The following is a 24,693-nucleotide window of genomic DNA, read 5'->3' as shown; positions in this document are numbered from 1 at the left end:
TGCCACTCAACCAAAGCCCCTAAGGCAGAACAGCATGCCAAACACACTAGTCATAGGTGACTCGATAGTGACGCACACTGATGTCCCACTCACTAGCCTGAATAAGGAGAAAGTAACAGTCAACTGCCTGTCAGGTGCCAGGACCCACCACATAATGCACGCACATAGGTCCCTCAACAACAGGTACAAATATGACTCTGTCACTGTACATGTGGGTGTGAATGACCTGAGATGTACCTCCCTGCACTACATGAAAAGAGACATGGAGGCGCTCTTGGATTATGTAGCCCAGGCGGGTATGACCCAAGCCCTGAGCAGTATCCTGTCATCACCCAGAATGATACCACAGTACAAGAAGAAAATTATCAATTTCAACAATTGGCTAAGTTTCTGGTGTCATTCTAAAGGGATCCAGTATCTGTCTGCCTAGGATGACACGATTAACAAACCTCGATGCTTTGCCAGAGATGGCCTGCATCTGTCACCCCTGGGCTTCCGGATACTGGCAAAGGCTCTTGCCACCCCTATAGTGCCTTTTTCAGGCTTTGTTCCAAAGACCAAATTACCACTGCAACAGCTACAAACAAATGCAATCTGAGGGTCATGCTGCTCAACGTTAGAAGTCTAAGTCTGAAAATGAACTCGCTCGAAGCACTCCTTAAAATGGATAACATCGACATTTGTGCTGTAACAGAGAACTGGTTCAAGGCAGCAGAAACACCCCTGCACTGCCAGGCTATAACTCATTCCACAACTTTCGGCCCCAGAACTTGGACCGAAGCTCCAAAGGCGGTGGTGTTTCCATATTCATAAAGGATGCGCACAAGTCCAGACTGGTAGCCAAACATAACGCATCAGAGATATTTCAGGTGCATATAACATTGGGTAAGACAGAGATTCAGGACGTAGCCTGCTATAGGTCTCCAACAATGTCCCAAGGCTCACACTCCACGTTCCTAAGCACACTGGAAAATATTAGGGTCCGACCTAACACTCATACTGGACAACTTCAACTACCCCTCCATTAGCTGGGAAAACTACTCATGTACCAATATACTTGCCCAACGTTTCTTGGAATTCATTAATTCAAATGCCCTGGACCAGCTCGTTCTTACCCCCACTAGGAGGTAGCAACATCCTTGACTTAGTCATTACTAACATGGGCGACAGTTGTTCTTCACCAATAGTTAACTCCTTCCTGCTTAGATCCAACCACAAACTAATCACCTTGGAAATCCACCCCCCCCCAAAGGTAACCACTATGAAAAACTTCGCCAAAGTTAACTTTGGGCTCCTAAAAACAGAGGTGGCTCACTTCATGGCACCCATGCAAATGCAGAATAGTTGCATGACCGCCGAATCATACACCAATGCACTGTACAAACACATACACAAATGCATGGATCTCGTCATACCCAACAGAACCAAGACGCTCTCCTCCAAAAAAGGAAGCCAATCTGGTGGTCCCCTGCCATAAACAAACTCTACAACAGAAGGAGGAAACTGGTGTGGAATAAGATGAAGTCCCAAGACTGGAAAAATTCCCTTATCAGCCTCAGCAAAAAGTTGAGATGCCTCATCAAATCCTCTAAAGCTAGCTATGAAAACAGAATTGCAGCAGATAGTAAAGACTACCACAATGCCTTCTATAGTTATGTAAAGAATCTCCATGGCAATGCCCAGATTTGTTCTGAGCCACTGCACAATGGTACCTCCTATACCAAGCCAATAGATATTGCCAATATACTGGCCGACAGATTCAGTGCTAACTTTGCCCCTCTCTCCCCCCACAAAGGACCAATCCCAATACCTGTAAATTGCCAGGCACCCAGTATTACTGCTGCACAGGTTAAAACAGCACTGTTCAAGGCCAAGAATACAGCTTCCATGAGACCTGACAATATCTCTGGCTGTGTTCTACATGAACTACAGAGTGAACTCACACCTCACCTGTGTACCCTGTTCAATCACACCTAAGGCTTTGCCCCTACCAAATGGCGCACTGCTACAGTCATCCCTCTCCACAAAGGAGGAGCAACTACCAACCCTGGGAACTATCGCCCCACTGGCCTGACGAGTCTGATATGCAAAGCTGTGGAACGCATCGTCATGGACCTAATAAACAAGGATAAAGGGAATCTCCAAACTCTGGATCCCAGTTTGTTTTTTTGAAGGGTAGATCATGCCTGCTCAACTTGGTCGACTTCTTTGAGTCAGTCACCAAAGCTGCAGATGAAGGCAAAGTGGTTTATACAGCCTACCTTGATCTGGCCAAGGCATTTGATACCATTCCCCATTCAGGAATCATAGAAAAACTCACTAAGCTAGGCATCAACCTCTATATCACTAGATGGGTTGCAAACTGGCTCACAGATAGAACCCACAGTGTGAAAGTAGCGGACTCCAAGTCAGACTGTCGACCAGTCACGAGTGGAGTCCCACAGGGCTCGGTCATGGGTCCTCTCTTGTTTGGTATCTACTTCTCTGAAGTCAGGCCAACACAAAGGGTCTCTGGCTGACAAAGTTCACAGATGATTGCAAATTACGTGCTATTATTAACTTTCCAAGTGATGTTGACATCTTACAGAAAGGCCTCAATGACACCAACAACTAGTGTCAAAACCATGGCCTTAAGCTCAACGTCAAAAATGTGTCATCCCCTTTGGGGAAAACCCGGTTCCCATGAATTACATCGATGGTATTCCCCTGAACACAGAAGGTGTTATAAGAGATCTGGGAACACAGGTTGACAGCAGCCTCGCTTTTGACCACAATGCCACTGTGGTCAGAAAGTCCTACATGGCACATCTCATTATGAAGGATTTTGCATCCAGGAAGAAAGAGGTTACTGTCTCCCTCTACTCTTCCCCTCATTAGACGAACCATTGAGTACAATGCCCCATTTGGCATGTACCTCACTAGACACCTGCAACAACTGGAGAGGCCACAATAGTACCTCACAAAGAGGATCCTAGGCCTTAAACACTTGTCCTATATGGACAGACTCAAAAAACTCCAACTATTCTCTGTCTCATATTGCCTACTTACAGGCAATCTCTGCTTGACATACAAAGCCATGTCTGATCCAGCTCTATTAGAAATGCTACATCTAAAGAAATCCCAATCCCTCCGCACCACACGCTCCAGTGGCTTCAACCTCATTACCACAATCACAAAATGTGCTGGAGGGACAGGTTCATGACCCAGAGACTGCCCTTGCTATGGAACAGACTTCCCATACATGTCAAACAGAGCACCTCACTGGCCGTCATCAAGAGAAACCTTGATAAGTGGATGGGAAGGTCGGTTTTTTGATGGCTGTTAAAATATGGATGTCAAATTTCAGATGTTCATCTATGATGATAACTAGCAGTTGGTTGTGAGACAGTCTCAATGGGGGAGTTATTCTGGCTAATTATCGACAAGAAGGTGCTATCAGTTACTGAGCTTCTGGAGGGAGTAAAGATAATTAGTTTCGTTTTATTTGCATTCAGGACAAGATGGTTGTTATGCATCTAATTTTCAGTTTTAGTGAAAGCAGACTGGGACTTCAGTTAAAGGTTGAAAGAGGAGTCAGCAGTGCAGAAGATGGTAAAGTCATCTGTATACTGGATTAAGGAGGATTCAGGGATGGAGTGGTAAAAGTTATTAATGAATATGTGGAAAAGTAGGGAGGAAGAGGACGAAGGCTTGGGAAACGCCGGTGGTGATCTGCAGGAAGGGGGATTTAGATGATTTCCATTTTACAGCCTGCAACCTTTCAGACAGTAAGCTAGAGAACCAGGATGTTGTAGAAGGGGATAGGTTGAGATGGGAAAGTTGGGACAGGAGAATGGGGTGAGGGATGGTGAGCAAGATTGATGTATTCTAGGAAGGAGAGAAGGGCAGTGATGGTACTGTGGCCTGGACTGAAACAGTGTTGGGTGGGGGCAAGGAGGTTATTGTGAGTTAGGTAAGGCACGAGTTGTGCATGAACACATTTTTCAAGGATTTTTGAGAGTGGAGAAATGATGACAATGGGCCTGAATTTGGTAAAGTCAATATTTTACCTCCAAAACCCTCAAACAAAAATACAAACACACCCCCCAATACCCCCTAAAATGTATTAGCTTATTGCCAACACACAATACTATGTACCTCTTCAAACACTGAAGTTTTACCCTCCTAATAGGAACAAATGTTCCAAACTGACAGCCACACACATACACACATACACACACACACACGCACACACACACACAGAATTGAGATAACTTAATAGAAAGGTTATCCATGCTACAACACATGGTACAGCCTGTGGTTCTATTTAGTGCTGCCTGGGTTTGTCTTGTCTTTATAGCTCTCTTAACTGGGAAAATACCTGAATGCTTTCAAAAAACATTTTCGCCAAGGTGATACAGGACATCACAGTAGTACAAAAAAAGTTTGTGTGAGAGATTTTCCACAAATACAGTGGGCAATAAGATGAATAATATATTTGACTCAGCAGTTATATTTGAACAAAAGTTATTGCAACAGAAACAAAAGAAGACAGAGATAGAACAGATACTCTCCTAGGGCATGTTTTTTTTTTACTTGTCCAAGAACTATGGAACAGAAATCAGATGAACCTTCCCAGGAGTTAAACTGCCCTATTATTGGCTCAACTAAAGATCGTGTTAGCAAAGATCGTACGGAACTAGAATTAACGTCAACATAATCTATTCCTATGCAAAATTCAACAGAAAATAACACTAACATAGGAGCAAGGAGGAACATGATAATATCAAGTTCTCAGAAATCACAACAAATTCAATAGCCTGCACATATTAACAGCTCTATGAAAAAGCATAAAGGTGAGCAGTCCCCTTTATTTCCGTTACAAATAAGCAAACAGTGTCAGAGTTATCGATTGAGAAGCAGGTAAGAACTAAAAGGAAGATAACACTAGACTCGGGGAACAACAAAACTTTGAAAAAGATGTGGCAGCAGAGGAACAGTTCTTATTTGAAATATTTCTTTCAGGATGTTATCTGACAACGAAATTTCACTGTTCCAAAAAGGTCTTGCATACATACCAGCACGTAACTGACATGGTTACTGACTTAACATTGTTCATTAGAAATGTTTTGCCTAAATTACAATTCAAAAATTCTGAAAATAGTAATATGAATAGATTCTGAAAACCTAGCATGTGCATTCCTTTCAACCATCCTATTTTAGAGGCATATGAAAAAATTTAAGAGGATGGAATATTTAAATTATTTGATGAAGGGAATTGTAGGAAAATATTTATGAATTTAAATAGAAATGAAAGGCTAGTCTGATTAAATTTTCAGAATTACATCTATTGTAATAAGGCCAGCAGATAAATGAGGCCCTATAGTGATTATAGACTGTGATTTATAGCTTTGTAATATGAAATGGATGTTAAGTGATTCTGACACTTACAGAAAATTGACAAGGGAAGAGGTTGATAGAATGGTAATAAGAGTGAACAATAGCTTATTTGATTGTTTATTATGTAAATCCATCAACTTAGATCTTTACAATTATCTTAGAATAGATGAACCGATGATACCGGTCATACAAAGTCTTCCTAAGATTCATAAAGATCTTTCTCCACTGTTAAGACCAATTGTGGCAGGGAGAAACTGGTGAACAGAATCTCCATCAATATTTATAGAGAAACATCTTGGACCAATTTTAGATAAAAATGAGATCATTCTTAAGAACATAAATCAATTCTTAAATGATCTATATGGATCTGCATGAGAACCTTGTGCTATTACTAACTGTATATTGCTCACGTTTGATGTTCAATCATTATTTACCATAATACCAAATACTGCAGGTGTTAATATATTGAAATCTTTTTTGATTAAGTACAGTAGTTATGATTTGAAATTTCTAGATTATGTCTTTTTATGGAATTGGTACTTGAAAATAATGTTTTTGTTTGATCATGAATTATATTTACAGAAGGATGGCGCAGCTTTGGGCACTTCTAGTGCCCACAGCTACACCAACATTGTCATAGTCCTCTGGGAATATAAATATATTTTGAATTCTTATAGACAACACATTTTCTTTAACAGAAGATTTGTTTATGATACGGAAAGGAATGAAGAAGAATTATTATTGTGCCATGAATATTTGAATATGACCACACATTTCTTTTAAATTCAGTACAACTAGATCCATTATGGAAACAGAGTTACTTGATGTTAACATTATAAAAGATCAATTTGGCATATTAAATACCAAGATATTTAGGAAACCATTACATAGGAACACTTATTTACATCGACAAAGTATGCACCCTATACATATATTTAAAAACATCATTAAAAGTCAATGGATGAGGGCATCTACATTAGATGCTAGTAAGTAAGGCTTTATACAGGAATTTAATTTATTGAAAAAGAGACTGAGGGAGAGGGGCTATAAAAACCAAAGAGGCTGATAATATTTTGGATGGTATGCTAGAATTAAGGACAACTGAAGGGAAACCTTGTTTCTCTGAGGGTCCATGATATAGACCACTTGTACAGATCAGTGCCTCTTCGGTAAGAATGCCTACAGTTTACTACAGCAATGATAGACAAATTAGAGATTATGAGAAAACACCAGCAGATATTACTAATGGTCCTAAAGATTAAATTAACAGATGGTGATAAACCTAATTTTCTTTTTAAGAATAAAAAAATCATTAAAAAGAATGTTATGCTATCCCACAATTGTGGAGAAACCTCTAGATATTTAACATGCAACTACTGTAGGTGTATAGATTCTTCTAACAGTTTTAGACACCCGGACAAAGGCAGATAGTTTTTAGAGTATGTGCAGGTTGCAACACATGCCACATAGTGTACTTAGCATAATGTGAAGTATGCTTTTACATAGGCAAAACAGGTAAGACATTTATGAGATCGGATCAGGGAAGATATCTATAATATAAATAAGTTACAAATACATTAGCTAGATATGTTGTACAGTATAATTCATAGCATAAGTTTTAAGTTTTTAGTAATAGAGATGGTAAAATTTAATGCACGTGGGAGTGATGTTAAGAACATGTCAGAGACTTCAGAGATGAGATTGATTACCAGAATGAGAAATAATAGACGGTGAGGTCTGAATGAAAAAGTTCCTATAAAGCCTGTCCTTACAGCTAGAAATAATTACAAGTAGTGGGCACTGGGAAATGTTAGTGGTCTTTTGGAGAGTCCATGTACATTCGATTGATTTATTGTTTTTCATTGTTTTTATATGTTTTTTTATGAGTGTTATAGTATATATGATGTACAAACAATTTTTACTAAGTACCTTGTTATTATGTAATTAATTGATTGCTTGTTTTTATTCATTGACTGGAATAAAAAGAGTAGCCGGGGTGAAATGCAATAATATCTGATGAAGCAGTACTCTAATTGCGAAAGCACTTAGAATAAACATTTTAAACTATTTCCTGATTTTTATTCTATGCGGAGAGCCTCCACATTGGTTTGGTTCACTTTATATTTTTTCTGCTGGGACTTTATTTCTCATTATCGGTCTCCTAGAGATGTGAGAACCAAACAAAACTGCAAGCATACCTCCATTTACTAGGAAAGAATGCCTTTAATATTCAATATTTTCATTTAGTTGCTTTCTCTTACAGCTTACTAGATTAAATTTATGGCCCTAACCCAGTCATTCCCCTATGCAAGAATGAGAAACCACTGTTGTTTTCTTTTGTCATGCTCGTTTAACCAGATTTTTTTTACATTGCAGTGCCTACATTTCTTAAAATTGAAAAAGGAGAAAGGAAAAATGGAGCACCTATTTACATTAGTATCCCCATTACACTTAAAAATAGCTATAAAAAATTATAGCATACAAAGAAAAGCATGCACTATCAAAGCAGTATTATTATTAATAAAGAAATTTGTTTTACTTAGAGTTAACCTTCTCCCTCCTCTTCCCCACTCGAGTATTTTTCCTAACATTAACAACACGGGCACATGCTTTAAAGTTTCCTACAAGTTTAACAAAGTAAAAAAAGTCCAATATTTCCAAATTTTCTTGCTCTGCCATGTTTCACATATATAATTATTGCTTTGTAATCCCACATTTATCAATTTCTAAGTTGCTGACTTTACTCTCCAAACATTAACGACATGAAGTAGGGCATATGCTTTAGAGTCCCTACAAGTTTAACATGTCCAGTATTTCCAGAATCTCTTGTTCTATTCCTGTTCATCGCCAACTCCCAAACCCTGACTCTGCTTCTCTTCCAATGTACTCTCGATTCTTATACTCAACTCTTGCCCCCCCCCCCCCCCAAGCATTTTCTGTTGAAACACTGGAAAAAGTTTCACTGGCACAGTCTGTCGGTGTTCTTTCGAACAAGAAGAAGAATCTTCTTTTGATTCACAGTTCACTTTTTTGTTGAACAAACTTTTGTATTTCTTCCTTAGCGTGTACTTCATCAAAAAAATGACTTTGTTCCTACACAGAAAAATATTTTGAAGACAGCTCAGAACAGCAGTTTGAATCTCACGCCTGCTTCTCGACATTCCCTGAATAATGGAATAAATGTATTCCTCTTCTGCCTGCTTCACAATTAGTAGCCACTCTCCACAAACACTCTACTGTCTCCCACATTCAGTACTTTGTCCATATGCCACACCTTTGTCAAAATCAACTCCTTTTGCTGGTCTGGTAAGAATGGATCTTTACCATTAAGGGTCTATGTTGTTTTCTCATAGCCAGGTTGAGCATACACATGACTAGAGTAGTCCAGTTTCAGAGTTGCTGATCCCTGGACTTTGTTTGCAGTTCCTGTTACTGATTCTTTGCCTAATTTGGAAGTAGGAAGTTCCCTTGCTTACCAGTGGGAGTGGGAAGCATTGAGCTGCCTGTTGGTCCAGTTTTGTGAGGTTTCAGCCAGAAACTTGTAGTCTATTGGTCGTTTTGGGCCAGTTCCTAGCTTTTTTCAGCCCCCTGATATAAAACACGCTAAACGCGCGTTTGCGCGATTTAGCGCGGAGTTGCCACTGTTGCACACAAAAGCAGCGGCGGGTAAATAAGGTTAAACTATTCGGGCCACCTAACTTACACTCTTCAAATTTTCCCTTAAAACTACCTTCCTTGAGCTGTACTGCTGATCTAACCAGCGTATCCTATAACTGAAAGGTTCATCTCTACTTGATTCCCAAGTAGGCTATTCTCTATCTGTAAGCCTAGCACTTACTCCTACAGTACTTGCACCTTGATAAAGCACTCTTATTATAGATAGTACCCCCCAGCCTAAAACCCACTTCCCCCGGAGTCCTTTGAAAGTCTTTTTATCTTCTACTTCTAGTATGTCGAGGGATCAGTTGCTAGTGTCCTCTCCTGCTCAACTGGTGAACCTGGGAATATTGAGGCAATGTTACAATTGCCTCATGTACACAGCCAATCCTCTCCTTCTCCCACAAAACACAAACACATGCGAGAGATGCAACTATACGGCCAAACTGGAGGCTGAGCTCTCTCAACATAAGACTGGCAAGACCAGACAGGAGGAGAAGGAAACCACACACAATACATATCCAGTCACACATAGTACCATCACAACTTCAAATCATACACATAATCACACAAAGACATACTCGGAGGCTCTGATCAAAAATCTACCAAAACAGCAGAGGCCACCAAAGCAGACACCCAAACAACTACCACCTCAGGACCCAACACATGCAACACATAGACCACACAGTCAGAGTGTCAAACAGTCACAGCCCTTAAGGTCAAACACAACGCCAGACACACTTGTCATTGGTGACTCCATAGTCGGACACACTGACGTCCCGCTCACCAGACTGAGTAAGGAGAAGGTCACAGTAAGCTGCCTGTCGGGCGCTAGAATCCGCCACATAATGCAAGCACTCAGGTCTCTCAACAGCAGGTACAAGTACGACTCAGTCATTGTCCATGCTGGTGTCAATGACCTGAGACGTACCCTCCTTGGACAACATGAAAAGGGACATCGAGGAGCTCTCTGATTATGTAGCCCAGGCAGGTATGACCCTGACCTTGAGCAGTATCCTACCTTCACCTAGAATGATGCCACAATACAGTGATAAGATGATCAGCTTTAATAATTGGCTTAAATTCTGGTGTCATTCAAAGGGGATCCAATGTCTGTCTGCCTGGGATGACATGCTGGACAAGCCACGCTGCTTCGCAAGGGACGGCTTGCACCTGTCACCCCTGGGCTTCCGGATATTGGCAAAGGCTCTTGCCACCCCATAGTGCCTTTTTAGGCAAGGCTCAAATTCTAAACCTACCACCCTAGAACACCAAAAAGAAAAAAAAACTAAGGGTAATGCTGCTCAACGCCAGAAGTCTCAATCTCAAGATGCACGCACTCGAAGCCCTTCTCAATATGGAGAACATCGATGTCTGTGCTGTGACAGAAACCTGGTTCAAGGCTCCTGAGAGCACCCCAGCACTAACAGGTTTCACCTCATATCATGCGTTCCGGCCCCAAAATCCGGACAACACCAAGAAAGGGGGGGGGTGTCCATATTCATAAAGGACACCCACAACTCAAGGTTGGTGGCAACGCACGATGCATCGGAGACCATCCAGGTGCAATTAACCATAGGCAAGACTGCTCTGCAATTTGTAGCATGTTACAGGCCACCCTCTCAAACTCAGGAACCTCATATGGCCTTCCTGAAAACATTGGAGGGGATAAATGTATCTCCAAACACCATCATACTAGGTGACTTCAACTACCCTAATATAGACTGGGAACACTACTCAAGCCCAAACACTCTAACCCCAAAGATTCCTGGAGTTCATAAACTCAAATGCCATGGAACAACTAGTCACCATCCCCACAAGAGGAGAAAACATACTTGATCTCATCATCATGAACATGGGATCAAAATGTTCAACACCAGAAGTATACCCCTCACTGGTGAGATCAGATCATAAACTAATCTCGCTGGAGGTCCTCATCCCGCCCCCACCTGAAACAAAAAAGACCACAGTGAAAAACTTCTTAAAAGCCGACTTCACACTTCTAAAAACTAGTCTGGTCTCCTTTAAGGCCCCTGAACCAGTGGTAAACATTACTCAAACCGCTGTATCACTTACAAATGCCTTCTACCAGCACCTACAGAACTGCATGGATCAGGCTATCCCAAACAAAACTAAGACTCTCTGTACCAAAGGCAAGCGTCCAGTCTGGTGGACCTCAGCCATAAACAAGCTCTACAACAAAAGGAGGAAGCTACTACAAGATAGAGCAAAATCCTTGAAAGGTAAGACACCTTTGATCATGACAAGTAAAAAACTAAGAGTTCTCATAAAATCATCCAAGGCAAATTTTGAGAGAAAAATCGCCAAGGACTCAAAAGACAATCATAAGGCCTTCTTTAGCTATGTTAGAAACCTAGGAGGAAACTCCCAGATATGCTCAGAATTAGTTCAAAATGATGTGAAAATTACTGAACCTTTACACATTGCCAACATACTGGCTGACAGGTTCAGTGCAAACTTCTCCCCCCCCAAAAGGAGAGATATTTATACCAGAGGATTGTAGCACCCCAAACATCTCCAACGCCCAGGTGAGAACTGCTCTCACTAAGGCAAAAAACACAGCATCCATGGGACCGGATGGTGTCCCCGGCTGTGTGCTTCACGAACTCAACGAGGAATTAAACCCACAATTAGGACAGCTGTTTAATCTTAGCCTCACCTCAGGATACGTACCCAAGGAGTGGCGCACGGCGACTGTGGTCCCACTTCATAAGGGCAGTGCCTCCACCGACCCTGGAAATTACCACCCCATTAGCTTGACAAGCCTTATCTGCAAAGTCATGGAGAGGATCATAATGGAACTCATAAATAAAGACATAGGGAACTTGCAGACTTTGGATCCAACCCAGTTTGGCTTTGTCAAAGGCAGATCCTGCCTCTTAAACTTGGTTGACTTTTTCGAGACAGTCACCAAGGCCATTGATGAGGGAAAGGCAGTCCATACAGCCTACCTCGACCTGGCAAAGGCCTTCGACACAATACCCCACTCAGGTATCATCGAAAAACTCATCAGCTTGAATGTAAACCCATACATCACAAGATGGGTTGCAAACTGGCTAAGTGACAGAACCCACAGGGTCAGAGTTGCTGGAGCCATGTCAGACTCAAAGCCTGTCACTAGTGGTGTCCCACAGGGCTCAGTCCTGGGTCCACTCTTGTTCGGCATCTACTTTTCTGAAGTACAAGCAAACACAGGAGGGTTATGGCTGACAAAGTTTGCAGATGACTGCAAACTGGGTGCCATAGTCGAAAACACATCTGACACAGATATCCTTCAGAAGGGCCTCACAGAAACGGATAACTGGTGCCAGAGCCATGGCCTAAAGTTAAACGCCAAGAAATGCATAGTCATACCTTTCGGGAAAAACAAGGTTACCCTATAGGTGGCAATCCACTGAGCACAGAAGAAGTCATCAGGGATCTGGGGACCCAGGTTGACAGTAGCCTTTCGTTTGACACTCATGTTGCTAAAGTAGTTAGGAAAACCTTCTATATTGCCCACCTGATCATGAAGGGATTCACATCTAGATCAAGGGAGGTCATCGTCCCCCTGTACTCATCACTCATTAGACCTATGATTGAGTACAATGCCCCGTTTGGAATGTATCTGACCCGACACCTGCTGCAGCTTGAAAGGCCCCAAAAGTTCCTCGCCAAAAGGATAAAGGGTCTCAAAAATATGTCTTATGCTGCCCGACTGAAAGAACTCCAGCTCTATTCAGTCTCATACCGCTTGCTCAGAGGTGACCTGTGTCTGACATATAAGGCCATGTCAAACCCAGATTTGATGAATATGCTTCACCTCAAAAAATCTAGATCCCTCAGAACCACAAGGGCGGGAGACTTAAACCTCGACACGGTTATAAATAGAACGTGCTGGAGGGACAGATTCATCACCCAGAGACTCCCTATGCTGTGGAACAAAATCCCGGTACATGTGAGGCAGAGCACCTCGATGGCCTTGTTCAAGAGGAATCTTGACCAATGGATGGGAGATCGCAGATATACCCCAGGGATTACTTCAGTGTCACTGCTTGACAGAGGCACAGCAAAATAATAGGTATAGTTTTATTCAAACTAAAGGGGTGGCGAAAGCCACATAACTATGGGCTAGGCTTATAAATGCCCTTGGGCAGATAGCCTAGTATGAACCTATGAACCTATGTGCCCCTTCCAATTAACAATTCCTCTTGTGGAAAACCAGTCCAGTTGCTTATTTGTACTTTCATAAAATTAATACAGTCTGTTCCTTCCCGCTTCTCGAGTACAGCAAAAAATCTCAGGTTTTCCCTATGTGCTCCGTCCTCTAATTCTATTACTCTTTTAAAAATCTCTTCTTGTGCAGGCTGACATTCAGCCAGCCTTTTCTTCAGTTCAACCTCTGAGTTTTGCAGTTTTATCACATTAGCTGAATATCTGTTTAAAGCTTCTTCCATTTTATTCTAGCCTTTTATTGTTTGAGATGATATACTCCATCACGGTTTCATTTACTTTAGTGAGGTCTGTCTGCAGTTATCTTGCACTTTTCTCTAGATTACTAGAAGTCATGTCTGAGGCTTGCACTACTTTTTTCTTAACAGCTGCAGTACTTTTCCCAGTTTTTTCGTTGAATTTTGTAGCCGAGTTTCCTTCAGGTCCTCTGCATTCCTTTTTTCCTGGCATCCAGGCAGTCCACTTACTAACCATTTACTGAAATTTACCCAAAAAACTAAGTCCACTGGCTTTCTCTGCCAAGTTTCTGTTTTCAGACTGGGAGAGCTAGTATTAAGCTGTTACTCAATGTGTAGCCATCTTGGAAGTCCACGTACAGGGAAACATTACAATACTAAACAGTGTAGACAGGAAGGCCAAAAGGCTGGTTAAAAAATAGGGCTATTAAGTAGAGAATTTTGTTTCTTGGGGGGGGGGGGTGAGTCCACAAAAGAATTAAAAGAAACTTAAGGAAATAAAGTAAAAATGAAAGACAGACAGGAAGCAAGAGAGTTTAAGAGTTGCAAAATGAAAGGTCAAGTTTCAGCTTCAACAGAGGCACTTTTGTTTGCCCTCTTTTACACCACGGTTTATCAATCATCAGCCCCACCACCCAGTCAATCAGCCCATCCATTCCTCAGCACTAGGGCAAAGGTCACCCAACAGCATGAGCCATCATTCAGGCAGCCATCCAGCATTTTTTTCTTGTGTTTTCCCCTACCCTAATTGCACAAACCGGAAGTATCAGGGATCAAGGAGGGCCAAGCAAAGCTTGTCTTCAAAATAAATTCCCTTCAAGCAGCCCCCCTTCCCCCAAAGTATGAGTGATTGATTTCCTTGGTGGCAACTGGGGAAACTGACTGCCTGGCATGCCCCTGAGAATGTACTATCACCCTCTCATCCCACCCACCGGAGACAAGCGAGAAGGCAAAAACTCCTTCCCTCCCTGCCTCATCTTATATTAAAGAGAATAAGAACTTGGAATCCTTTATGACACAACTGGATTCACGGGCTGGTGACAAAGTGTTCAATCCAGAAATCTTGGAGTGAGTGTTACTACATGGCCATATGGCCTCAACACTGGTACACAAATTATGAATTTATCCATGTGTGCCAAGCAGCCAGACAGAATAAGTACTTGTTTGCTAAAAAGGGTGGTGGACCAGTGGAACAAGCTGCAAGAATAAACAGCACACTACAAAACAAATGAATCCATTAAAATGGCATGGAATAGTTGAAAACACAGAGAGGAACAGGAAGTGAAGGTTGAAGCTTCAGTGTGGCAGCTATAACAGTGGAATAAATTATATATCATCAGTCTTTCGATGACTTAAAAATTATGTATGCATAACAAGTCAGTGGGGACTAGAGGAATCACGACAATTCTATAGCACATAGAATTAAACAAAAACAAAGTACAGTTTTGTACACTAAACCATAAATGTAGATGTTCAAGTGTATTCACTCTTGCAGTCATCACACTTTGGTTATCTGCCTGCAGGTAGCCCTCAACTGGCCCAAATACCAGAAACTTAATATTTCTGCGTCGGCTGCTGTTGCTCTAGGACTGACATCAGGTCGTCAGGGGTATAAAAACAGGCAGCTGACACCATTACATCAGTTTTTCTTACCCCAAATGTCAGGAGCCCACCAATAGGGAGCTAAGGTATGGTGGGAAAATTACCACCAGTAAAAAGTAAATACCAATGCCGATACCCCTGTAAGGGGTGAGTAACAGACACAGAGAGAAGAGAGAGAGAAAAGGGGGTTGGAGGGAAACCAGGACTGCAACAGTGAATACACTCAAACATCTACATTTATGATAAGTGTACACAACTGTACTATGTTCTTCGTGTTTCACTGTTGCAGTCATCACACTTGGGTTGATTCCCAAAGCTGAAGAAAGGGTGGAGGCAGTCAAGAAGAGTTGAGGCTGGCTTGGATCCCCTGCAGGACTGCTGTTGCAAAACCTGCCCTGGATTAGGAAAAGATAGGCAGGTAGTAATGTTTGGTGAAGGCGAGTACAGAACTCCAGGTAGCAGCTTCCAGAATGTCCCTGGTAGAGACTCCCCTGAGGAATGCTGTAGAGGTAGAAGTTGCCCTAGTGGAATGTGTTCTGACCCCGAGGGGTTGGTTTCCCATGGTGTTTGTAGCAGAAATGGATACAGTGTACTATCAATTTGGAAATTGTTTATTTTGAATTGGCCTTGCCCTCTGCCCCTGGTGCAAAACTGAGTAGTAACTGGTCAGATTTCCTGAAGGGCTTAGTCCTACCTATCCAGATAGAATCTGAGCTGTCTGTGCACGTCCAAGGAGTGCAGTATCCCTTCCCCTTTATTTTGAGGATTAGGGAAGAAGGTTGGCAAATGGACAGATTGGTTAAGAGCCACACTGGACATCACTTTAGGCATAAAGGAAGGATTTGTCCTGCGGGAGACCCTGTCAGCATGAAAGATAATAAAGGGTTCCACAGCCATAAGTGCTTGTAGCTCAGACACTCTTCTAGCTGAAGTGATGGCCAGAAGCAAGTCTGTTTTCCAAGAGAGGAATTTTAACTCTGCTGACACTGCAGGCTCAAAGGGAGGGAGCGTGAGCTTTTCCAGTACAAAGTTAAGGTCCCAAGCAGGGGTGGGTGCTCTCCTTGGTGGCCTTAAGTTGTTTCCCCCTCTCAGGAACTGTTTGATGAGAGGGTGACAGAAGAGAGAAGGCTCCATGTTGTAATGAGCCGAGATGGCAGAGGCATAGATCTTAATGGAGGAGAAGAAGGACAGGCCTCTGTGGAGTAGATCTGCTAGGTAATCCAGGATTAGAGGTAAGAAGGGCAGTGTTGTGTCATATCCTTTAGATTGAATCCAGGAGCAATACCTTTTCCACTTATCAGCATATGGTTTCCTTGTACTGGGTCTTCTGGCTTCAAAAATGATGTCCAGCACCGCTTGTTTAGGCTGGTCACTGGGGGAGAATTCAAGGAATAAGCAAGGCTGCAAGATTCAGGGTTTGCAGTTGCAGATGCAAGACTGCCCCCCCTGCTGAGTGAAGAGGGTTGGGATTTGGGGTAGGTGCCAGGGTGGTACCAGTGCTGGTGTGGCCAGTCTGGGGCAATCAGGATTGTCCTGTCTTATCTTGGGCAATATTTCTGAGAGAAGGGGCAGCGGGGGAATGCATAGATTGAGAGTTTTTTTTCTACTGGAAGGACTGGGCATCCACTTTCCAGGTCCAGCTGTGAGGTGTCCTGGTGCAGAATTTGCTGAGCTGGTGACTGCAGGGAGAGGCAAAGAGGTCCACCTCTGGGATCCCCCATTTCTGGATTAGAAGGCTGAAGGTGCTGGGTTATACTTGCCACTTGTGTGGGTCTAGGAGATGTCTGCTTAAGTCGTCTGCCAGTGAATTTTGTTTTCCTGGCTGGAACTGGGCTTGCAGATGAACATGTATGCCCATGGGCATGTTCCACAGGGCCATGGCTAGCCTAGTAGTGTGGGTAAGAGTGGGTTCCCCCTGTTTGTTGATGTACCACATAACTGTGGTGTTGTCTGTTTTTATTAGCAGGTGTCCTGGAGAGAGTAGGGATCTGAAAGCTGTTAGAGCGTGCTAAACAGCTAGCATCTCTTTTTGGCTGATGTGCAGAAAGAATCTGACTTGGGCTCCAGTGGCCCTGAATGCACTTGTCATCCAGGTGTGCCCCCCCCAGGCATAGTCTGATGAGTTTGTGGTTAGGGTCTGGGTGGCGTGGGGTTGAGTAAAGGGAAGTCCCTTGTTGTGGTTGCATGCTGCTGTCCAACAAAGAAACTCTGTCCTTAGACAAGGTATGATAGGTATGACAGTTTCCAGGTCCTGAGAATGTTGGCACCAAAGACTTTTTAAGTACCATTGAGGTGTCATCATACGCAGTCTGGCATATGGAATTAGTAGGATGCAAAAGGACATGAACCCTAGCTGGGATTTGGGGGCCATTTGAGTGAAGTAGTCTGTCAGATAGGCTTGTTTTTCCTGGAGTAAGGAATGCCATCTGGGATGCTGTGCCCAAGCTTGCTCCCAGGAGTACAATCGTTTGACTGGGGACTAGTTTTAATTTCTTTTAGTTGATAGTGTACCCCAGGAAGGTTATAAGGTTCTTAACAAATGTCAGGTGCGGCAACAGCTTTTCCTGACTGCCTGAATCAGGCAGTCGTCCAAGTATGGGTAAATTTTAACTGTTCTCTGTCTGCAATAGGCAATGGCTGGAGCCAGGCATTTTGTGAATATTCTGGGAGCAGTGGATAAGCCAAAGGGAAGTGCAGAAAACTGATACCCAGGTTTCAGGGCAGGGTCTATGCAGTATTTCCTGCATGAGTCTCTGACAGGGATGTGCAGACAGGTTTCTTTTAGGTCTAGGGTGGTTAATCAGGCATCTCTGGACAGCATAGGAAGCAGCTGCTGAAGGGTGAGCATTTTGAATTTTGGTTCCACCAGGAAGGTGTTTAGAATGGAAATATCTAGGACTGGGCACCAGGAAACGTCTGGAATAGAACCCTTGACCTATATGTTCTGCAGGAACAAGTTGAATTGCCCTTATGGAGATCAGGGATTGAACTTGGTTTTGTGCCTCTGCCCACTGGTTTGAAGGAAGGTCTGGGAACCCTTTTGGGGATGGCAGTGAGTGGAAGTAAAATTTGTACCCCTGGGATACAATGTTGAGGACCCATCGGTCTTTGGTGATGGAGGTCCAGTTTTTTGCATGATGGGCAAATTTTCCTCCTAGGGGCATGAGCAGTCGGGCAGAGGTGAGGAGTGGAGTTGAGAAGTCATTGTGACCTCTTTCCGTAAGGGGCTGGCTTAGCACTCCCTATTTTTGAGGAGGAGGCACTCCATTGCTTAGATCTTTGCATAGCCTGAGACTATAGTCTGGGGGGCCTGTTTCCCCTGGGTCTAGTTTGAGATGGCCTTGAGGAGGCTGGAAAGGACCAATGCTTCGAGGGGCAATGCCTACTGAATCTAGGGGGCTGCACTTGCAAGAAATCTTTGTCTGCATATATTTAGCTTTTTCTTCCATCTTTTTTAGAACTTCTTCTGTTTTAGTGCCAAACAGAATGTCCTTGTTCAAAAAAGCATCTAGTAATTTTGATTTGACATGGTCTGGGCAAAGTCTGCTCCTTAAGCCAAGCATGCCTTTAGTACAGAACCAGTGACTGCTGCCCTGCAAGATGCTTCTAGAGCGTCAAAGCCACATTGCAAAGTATGCTTGCTGACTTGGCCTGCAGAATGCATAAGCTCTGGTAATTATTTTCTGCAAGTCTGTAAAAGTAGCTAATTTTTGCTTAATAAGTTCCATAACATATTACTGGTACTTCAGCATGTGAAACTGGCAATTCAATGCCCTAATGGCAAGAGTTGCAGAGGTGTATAATTTTTTTACCCCATCTGTCTACAGCTCTGGAATCCCTGTCCAAAGCTGTAGTTGCTTTTACAACTTTAGGCCCCTGGGAGATTACTTCTGAGTCAGCAGTAGGATTTTTGAAAAGAAATTTGTGAGAGACAGAAACTCTGTAGTACCTGTCTGGTTTCCTAGCAGCAGGGGGTCTCTGAGTCTCTTTGGACTGAGGATAGTCTTGGCATTCCCAGTGGAAATGCTCTCAAAGTATGTAGGGTTTCACCCAAAAAAAAATCCTCTGAAGGTGAAGCAGAGGGAATGGATTCCTCTGCATCTGAATCCTCATAAGCAGATAAAGGCATGTCTTCATACTCAGAAACCTCAGAGTCGTTGGACTCTTGGTTTGTTAAAGCTGCTGGGGACAGGTATCTTTCTCTTAGCAGGGGAAGGCTGGCTTCCCCTAATCAGTATAATCAGGTCTTCTGCCATTTTAAGCATTTGATGTTGTGGCAAGGAAGCAGGTGCTTGAGTTTGGGTCATCGTTTTTTTTAGGCGTAGCTCGTACTCTTGGACTTAGAAACTCGGTAGTTTTAGACAGAACTGAAGATGCGAAAGAAGTCGGTTTGTGTCGAATATCGGTAGTGCGAAGAACTTCCTCAGAATCCGGTGCCTGCACAGCGGCTCCGAACCCATCCAAGGTAGAGCATCCGCAGGTTCCGTAGTCAAAGAAGAGTCTCGTGGTACACCGGACTCCAAACAGATCTTGGTAGCGGCCTGCGAATCCATCGAAGTGGGCATCAGGGGCTGTGAAAGCGCCTGACTACCAGCAAACGGGACTAGCTTAACGGAGGCGTCGGCAGTTTTGGACCTGTGTGATATGTCTTTATCCTTAGTTTTTTTTGGCAGCTCGGTAGTCGAATGGCTTACCGAAGCCATTTCGGAATACGGAGATAGAGAGCGAAAGTATTTAGCAACAATAATGGCCCGATGACGAATAGTTCGGGCGTTGGACAAAGCACAAAACTGACAATGAGGTACGTCGTGGTCTGGGCCTAAACAGGTGATGCAGTAAAAATGGAAATCTCTGCGTGGTATTTGCTTTCCACAGGTGAGACAATTGTTAACTTTTTCTGACATCGGTTAGAGCAAGAAAAAAGGATCCTCAATGGAGTACTTAGCTTTAGAGAACTTCAGGATGATTCAATTTGGAAACAAAAACTCAGGTAGCGGCTGACCGTCACTCGTGCAAACTGCTTCTTCTTTGGGCTCCTCGGCAAGAAAGACTGATGTAATGGCATCGGCTGCCTGTTTTTATACCCCTGACGACCTGCCCGGAGCGACAGCAATCGACACAGAAATACTAAGTCTCTGGTACTTGGGCTGAATGAGGGCTACCTGCAGGCAGATAACCCAAGTGTGATGACTGCAACAGTGAAACATGAAAAACATCAACATTTATGGCAGATAAGATCATGACAAAACAGTGGTACTCATTATTGACACAGTGACTGCCATGAATATACAAGTGAGCAAAATAAAGTATCATCTTAAAACTTTCATCTAAATTTGTTCAGTGGTACATGAATAGAAATAAATGCATTCTAAAAGTTATGAGAAAAAATGCAAACAAAATTTCAGTAAAATAAATAAAATCCTTACATTTCCACTTTGTCCACTGCTTGCACCACTGTTAATAGAGTTGTGGTCGAGGGCACTGCTCCAGTCATTCAAAGTCCCCACTGCATCTGTGGTATACAAAGGGGAACCTGGTTTTAAATGTGAACTGACCTGAACCACAGAAGGTGATACACTAACATTCTCCTCTGTAGAAGGAATCCCTGCAAAAGAATATAAAGTTAGGTGACCAGAATGACACTTATACAATGTACACCATACATTCCCCCCTCCATCCAAAATCACAAAAGAATGTCACTTCCTTCCAATGAAGAACTTTTCAACAATTAAAGGGGCACTGAAAAATTAAAACAAAATGCTTTACAAAATCCTTGAAAACTGCAAGCAGTAAATGCCATTCCTTGAGGAATTGATTACTCAAACACACTTCAGTGTTAAGGAGTCCATAATTACTTTTTTGTCTGTAGATTAATGATCTTGAAGGTACCAGCCTATTAGTTTTTAATATACACTGTACTTCTTTTTTAGGATGCTGCTCTCTACGTATATCAATATATTATATTTAGAGAAAAAAATAGGTGGAGATATAGAACTTGTGAATGTGTAACAAAGTCTCTTCTGCTAGAACTTTTCTTCTGAGTCTCCTTTCTACATATATTGTACAGAAATGGCAACCCATTTGAGCTTAACCAAATACCACCTGACAATTAAAACAGATCTTCCTGGAAGAAATTTATGTCAATGCACATAATCCACTGCATACTACAGGGCTATAATCTCTAGCCCTATTCAAACTCTCTTCAGATCTTCTACTTTTTAGAAACGATGCTTTTATTACATCATCTTTTCCGTACCCTTTTCTATACATCTGATAGATGGACAAAAGCAAACAGCTGACAGTTGGACATACAGCCAAAACCATTACAAAGACTGAATCTAATACTTCAGCAAAGCTCAGCAATAATATGCAAGATGAACAAGTAGCATGCAAGAACTTCAAGTTGTCTCATGCCAGTCAATACTAAGTATGAAGTACTCAACAAATGCTGAAAGTGGACAGGAAATAATGTTAACTATTATGACAGCAAGAGACCATAAAATGCTGCCAAATTTAGACCCATTACTAATGACCATCTCAAGACGAATGTTCCAGACCGACTATTTGGTTTGTTTCTGCTCTCGGTGCACAAATGCTTGCATACCCCGGAAGTAGTATAACATTATAATGAAATTCTTAGAAAATGGTACTAGGATAACAGTCTATAAAACAATCTAAGATTTGCTGTTAGCCTAAAAGCAGGTACAGTTATGTAAGCAACTTGCCATGACAAGAAGATTTTGTGTGGCCACTGTTGGAGTCGTAACTTCAGGGAACACTGCAGCAGGTTTAGGTCCACAGTCCAATTACACTTTCAAAGTTAAAACATTCATCTCTGGTCCTTCTTGCCTCTCCTAAGATCAGTATTAGCCTGGATGTAAAATACTGCAAAGCCAATGTAGTTTCTCCAGGATTTCTGACCAAAGACCCACACAGTTCTAGCTTCCCTGGTGAACATGTCTACTGTGAAACTATAAGGAAAGAGGACCGGGTATAAGGTGGAAGAGACAAGTCTCCATGCCTGACTAACTACATTTAAACAAGGTTAAACATCAAAACCATTTCCTGTTACAATATATAATCAAACACTGCCACTTGCTGGTCTCCCTTTCCCATCCACAGTCCACATGAATTCTGGCCAATGAAGTATGAAAGTGTGTCCCTCTCATGGACTAAACTGTATTGGACTAACCCGGCAAGTCATGTCCCTCTAACTACAGGGTTAATGACAGTTTTTACCTGATGGAATATCCCTCTTGGCAACGACTTCTTTACCCTCAACTAGGAAATGGTACAGGTCCTTACTTCAATATGGAGCATCTGCAGTTTCAAAAACACACAATACTACTACTGCAGTGCAGCCTTGTTTAGCTTCCTCACATAGTTTCTGCTCCCACTTTGTTTCTGTGGACACCTGGACCATAAATGCCCCATTTAGTTACAACAAATTCATTTAGCCCCAAGAGTCTGGTGTGCTTTGAAACTCATGCTTACCCTTTGCCTGTGGAACCTGCAGTGACCATTTAGATTACTCCTAAGGGTCCCCATATACCCATGGAGTGTACCACTTCTTGTGCAACTGTACCCTGCCGGCCAGATGGCAGTTACCTTTTTTATCCTACCTTTTAAGATGTATACCCAATCTTTCAATGAGATTCCCATATTCTCTGGAAAGGTGCAGGGTTGCTTGCTCTCTTGTAAAGTTTTCCAAAACTTCAGTAGTAATTTAATGTCTTCTCACCCACCTACTAAAGTGAAGTAGAGTTTTATTCATGCAATGAAATCACTAACATTGCCTTTCCAATGTTCTAAAATATTTGCATAATCTTCAGGCATTAGTTTATAACATTCAAAAACAGCACTTAACTTTACAACAGTCTAAACAATCAGACACTTCTCCCATTGCCAATTTTTAAAGATATGGTTACCATACGTAGCATTATTCTAAATAATTGCAAAATTATCCAGGGGAACCAAGAAATGGCTAAAATTTTGGGAGATGCACTTTCCTTTACCTATAAAAAACATCTAAATAAGAAAAACATGTTTGAGAAGGCTAAACAACTATGGAATGGTAATACTGTATATGGCACCTTCAAATGCGGAAAACGCAGACAGTGTAAATCCATAAAAAACAGCTCAGGTATTTTTGTACATGGTCAAGATAAAACCATCATTCCTAAAAACTGGTATGATTTTAACACATGTGGAGTGGTGTACCTAACAAGGTGAGAGAGCTGCATTAGTTTTTACATTGGTAAAACTATTAGAAAACTTTCTAGATGCATTTATGAACGCACTTTGGCTTTCCTCAAAAAAGATATTAATAATGCATTAGCCCAAGCATTCTTTAGTGCTGACTTTAGGAATTAAAGTTTTACGGGGAACACAAATATTTTTCTTGAGAATGGCAAATCAAGTTGGCAGCAGACAAGAAACCTGGACTAAATTACCACAAACTTAAAATGTTTCTTACTTGCACAGAGACTATAATTTGGGCTTTTGATTTTTGAATAATCTTAACATTTTACATTAAGTATTGTATTATTTGAATTTAACAAACAACACACATATATGTTTTTTAGATAAAGAGGGTATTCATTTTTTTAAAAGTGCATTTCAATCAATCAGTGTTACGACATTACTGGTTGTTTTTACCACCTGACTTTCACTGTTTTTTTTTTTTTATTCACTTTTGTATTAATGCGCTGCATTTCTGAAAAAGTTCAAAGCAAATAAACTGAGCAAAATCGCTAAATAAGTATTTCAGTGTCTCCCTGGTGGCCGTTTTTTTGTTTTTGTGTTTTTAGTTGCAAATTTTTAAAGCTATTTTTTGAAGTTACTTGCTGCACTTGTTGAGGGGAGAGGCAAATAGGCTGCAGCAACGATGGCCCCAACAACTGAAAATCATGCTCGCTAACTGATTAAGGGACCACCCATGAGGAATCAGAATGGACCTGCTGAGTCTGTCTGCCAGTGCTTTGGTTTTCCCCAGAATGTGCACTACAACTAGAAAGTGGCTTGAAGAGATCGCCCATTCCCAGACTCTCACGGCCTCTCTGCATAAGGGATAGGATCAGATTCCTCCTTGTATGTTGATGCACCAGACTACTGACATGTTGTTCATGTGTACAGCAATAGTCCCCAAAGGGAGAACATCCTGAAAGGCTTGCAACTTTAGGAGGACTGCTCTCATCTCGAGGACACTGAAATGCAGTTTAGCCTCAGAAAGGGACCGTATGCCTTGGACCATCTTTCCTTGTAATACCCCCTACCTCAAGTGGGAAGCGTTCATGGTATGTGTGGCTATTGGGGGGGGGCTGCCCAGAGACAGGTCGTTTGACCACTGGAGAGGAGACCTGAAAATTGAAGTCAGCTGGATGGGAACAGGCAGATGCTAGTAAAGAAGGGACCACTGAACCACCAGTGTTCATTGTACAACTCGCATGAAGAATCTTGCTAAGGGAATTAGAATGATAGCAACCGAAACTGACCCCAGAGCTTAGAGAACTAATCTTGACAGGGAGCAGGGAGATGCAATAAATTCTGAACTTGCCGTCTCAAGAGATTCTATGTGATGACGTAG

At 42.2% G+C, this 24,693-nt stretch overlaps 1 protein-coding gene across 1 annotated transcript in view; it reads right to left on the bottom strand.

Moving 5' to 3' along the window:
* Positions 1-24,693, bottom strand: part of UNKL (unk like zinc finger) — a 2,026,838-nt gene that overhangs the window by 1,193,726 nt on the left and 808,419 nt on the right. Inside the window, exon 8 of the mRNA XM_044089534.1 lies at positions 20,534-20,619. Coding sequence (XP_043945469.1) covers positions 20,534-20,619 — 86 coding nt within the window. The remainder of the gene's footprint in view (positions 1-20,533; positions 20,620-24,693) is intronic.

Source organism: Protopterus annectens, chromosome 12.part0 (genome assembly GCF_019279795.1).
Source record: "Protopterus annectens isolate FY-2018-M chromosome 12.part0, PAN1.0, whole genome shotgun sequence".
In the NCBI taxonomy this organism is placed as follows: domain Eukaryota; kingdom Metazoa; phylum Chordata; order Ceratodontiformes; family Protopteridae; genus Protopterus; species Protopterus annectens.
Note: the sequence above shows the minus strand (reverse complement) of the source record. Positions and strands in the feature narration are given on the sequence as shown.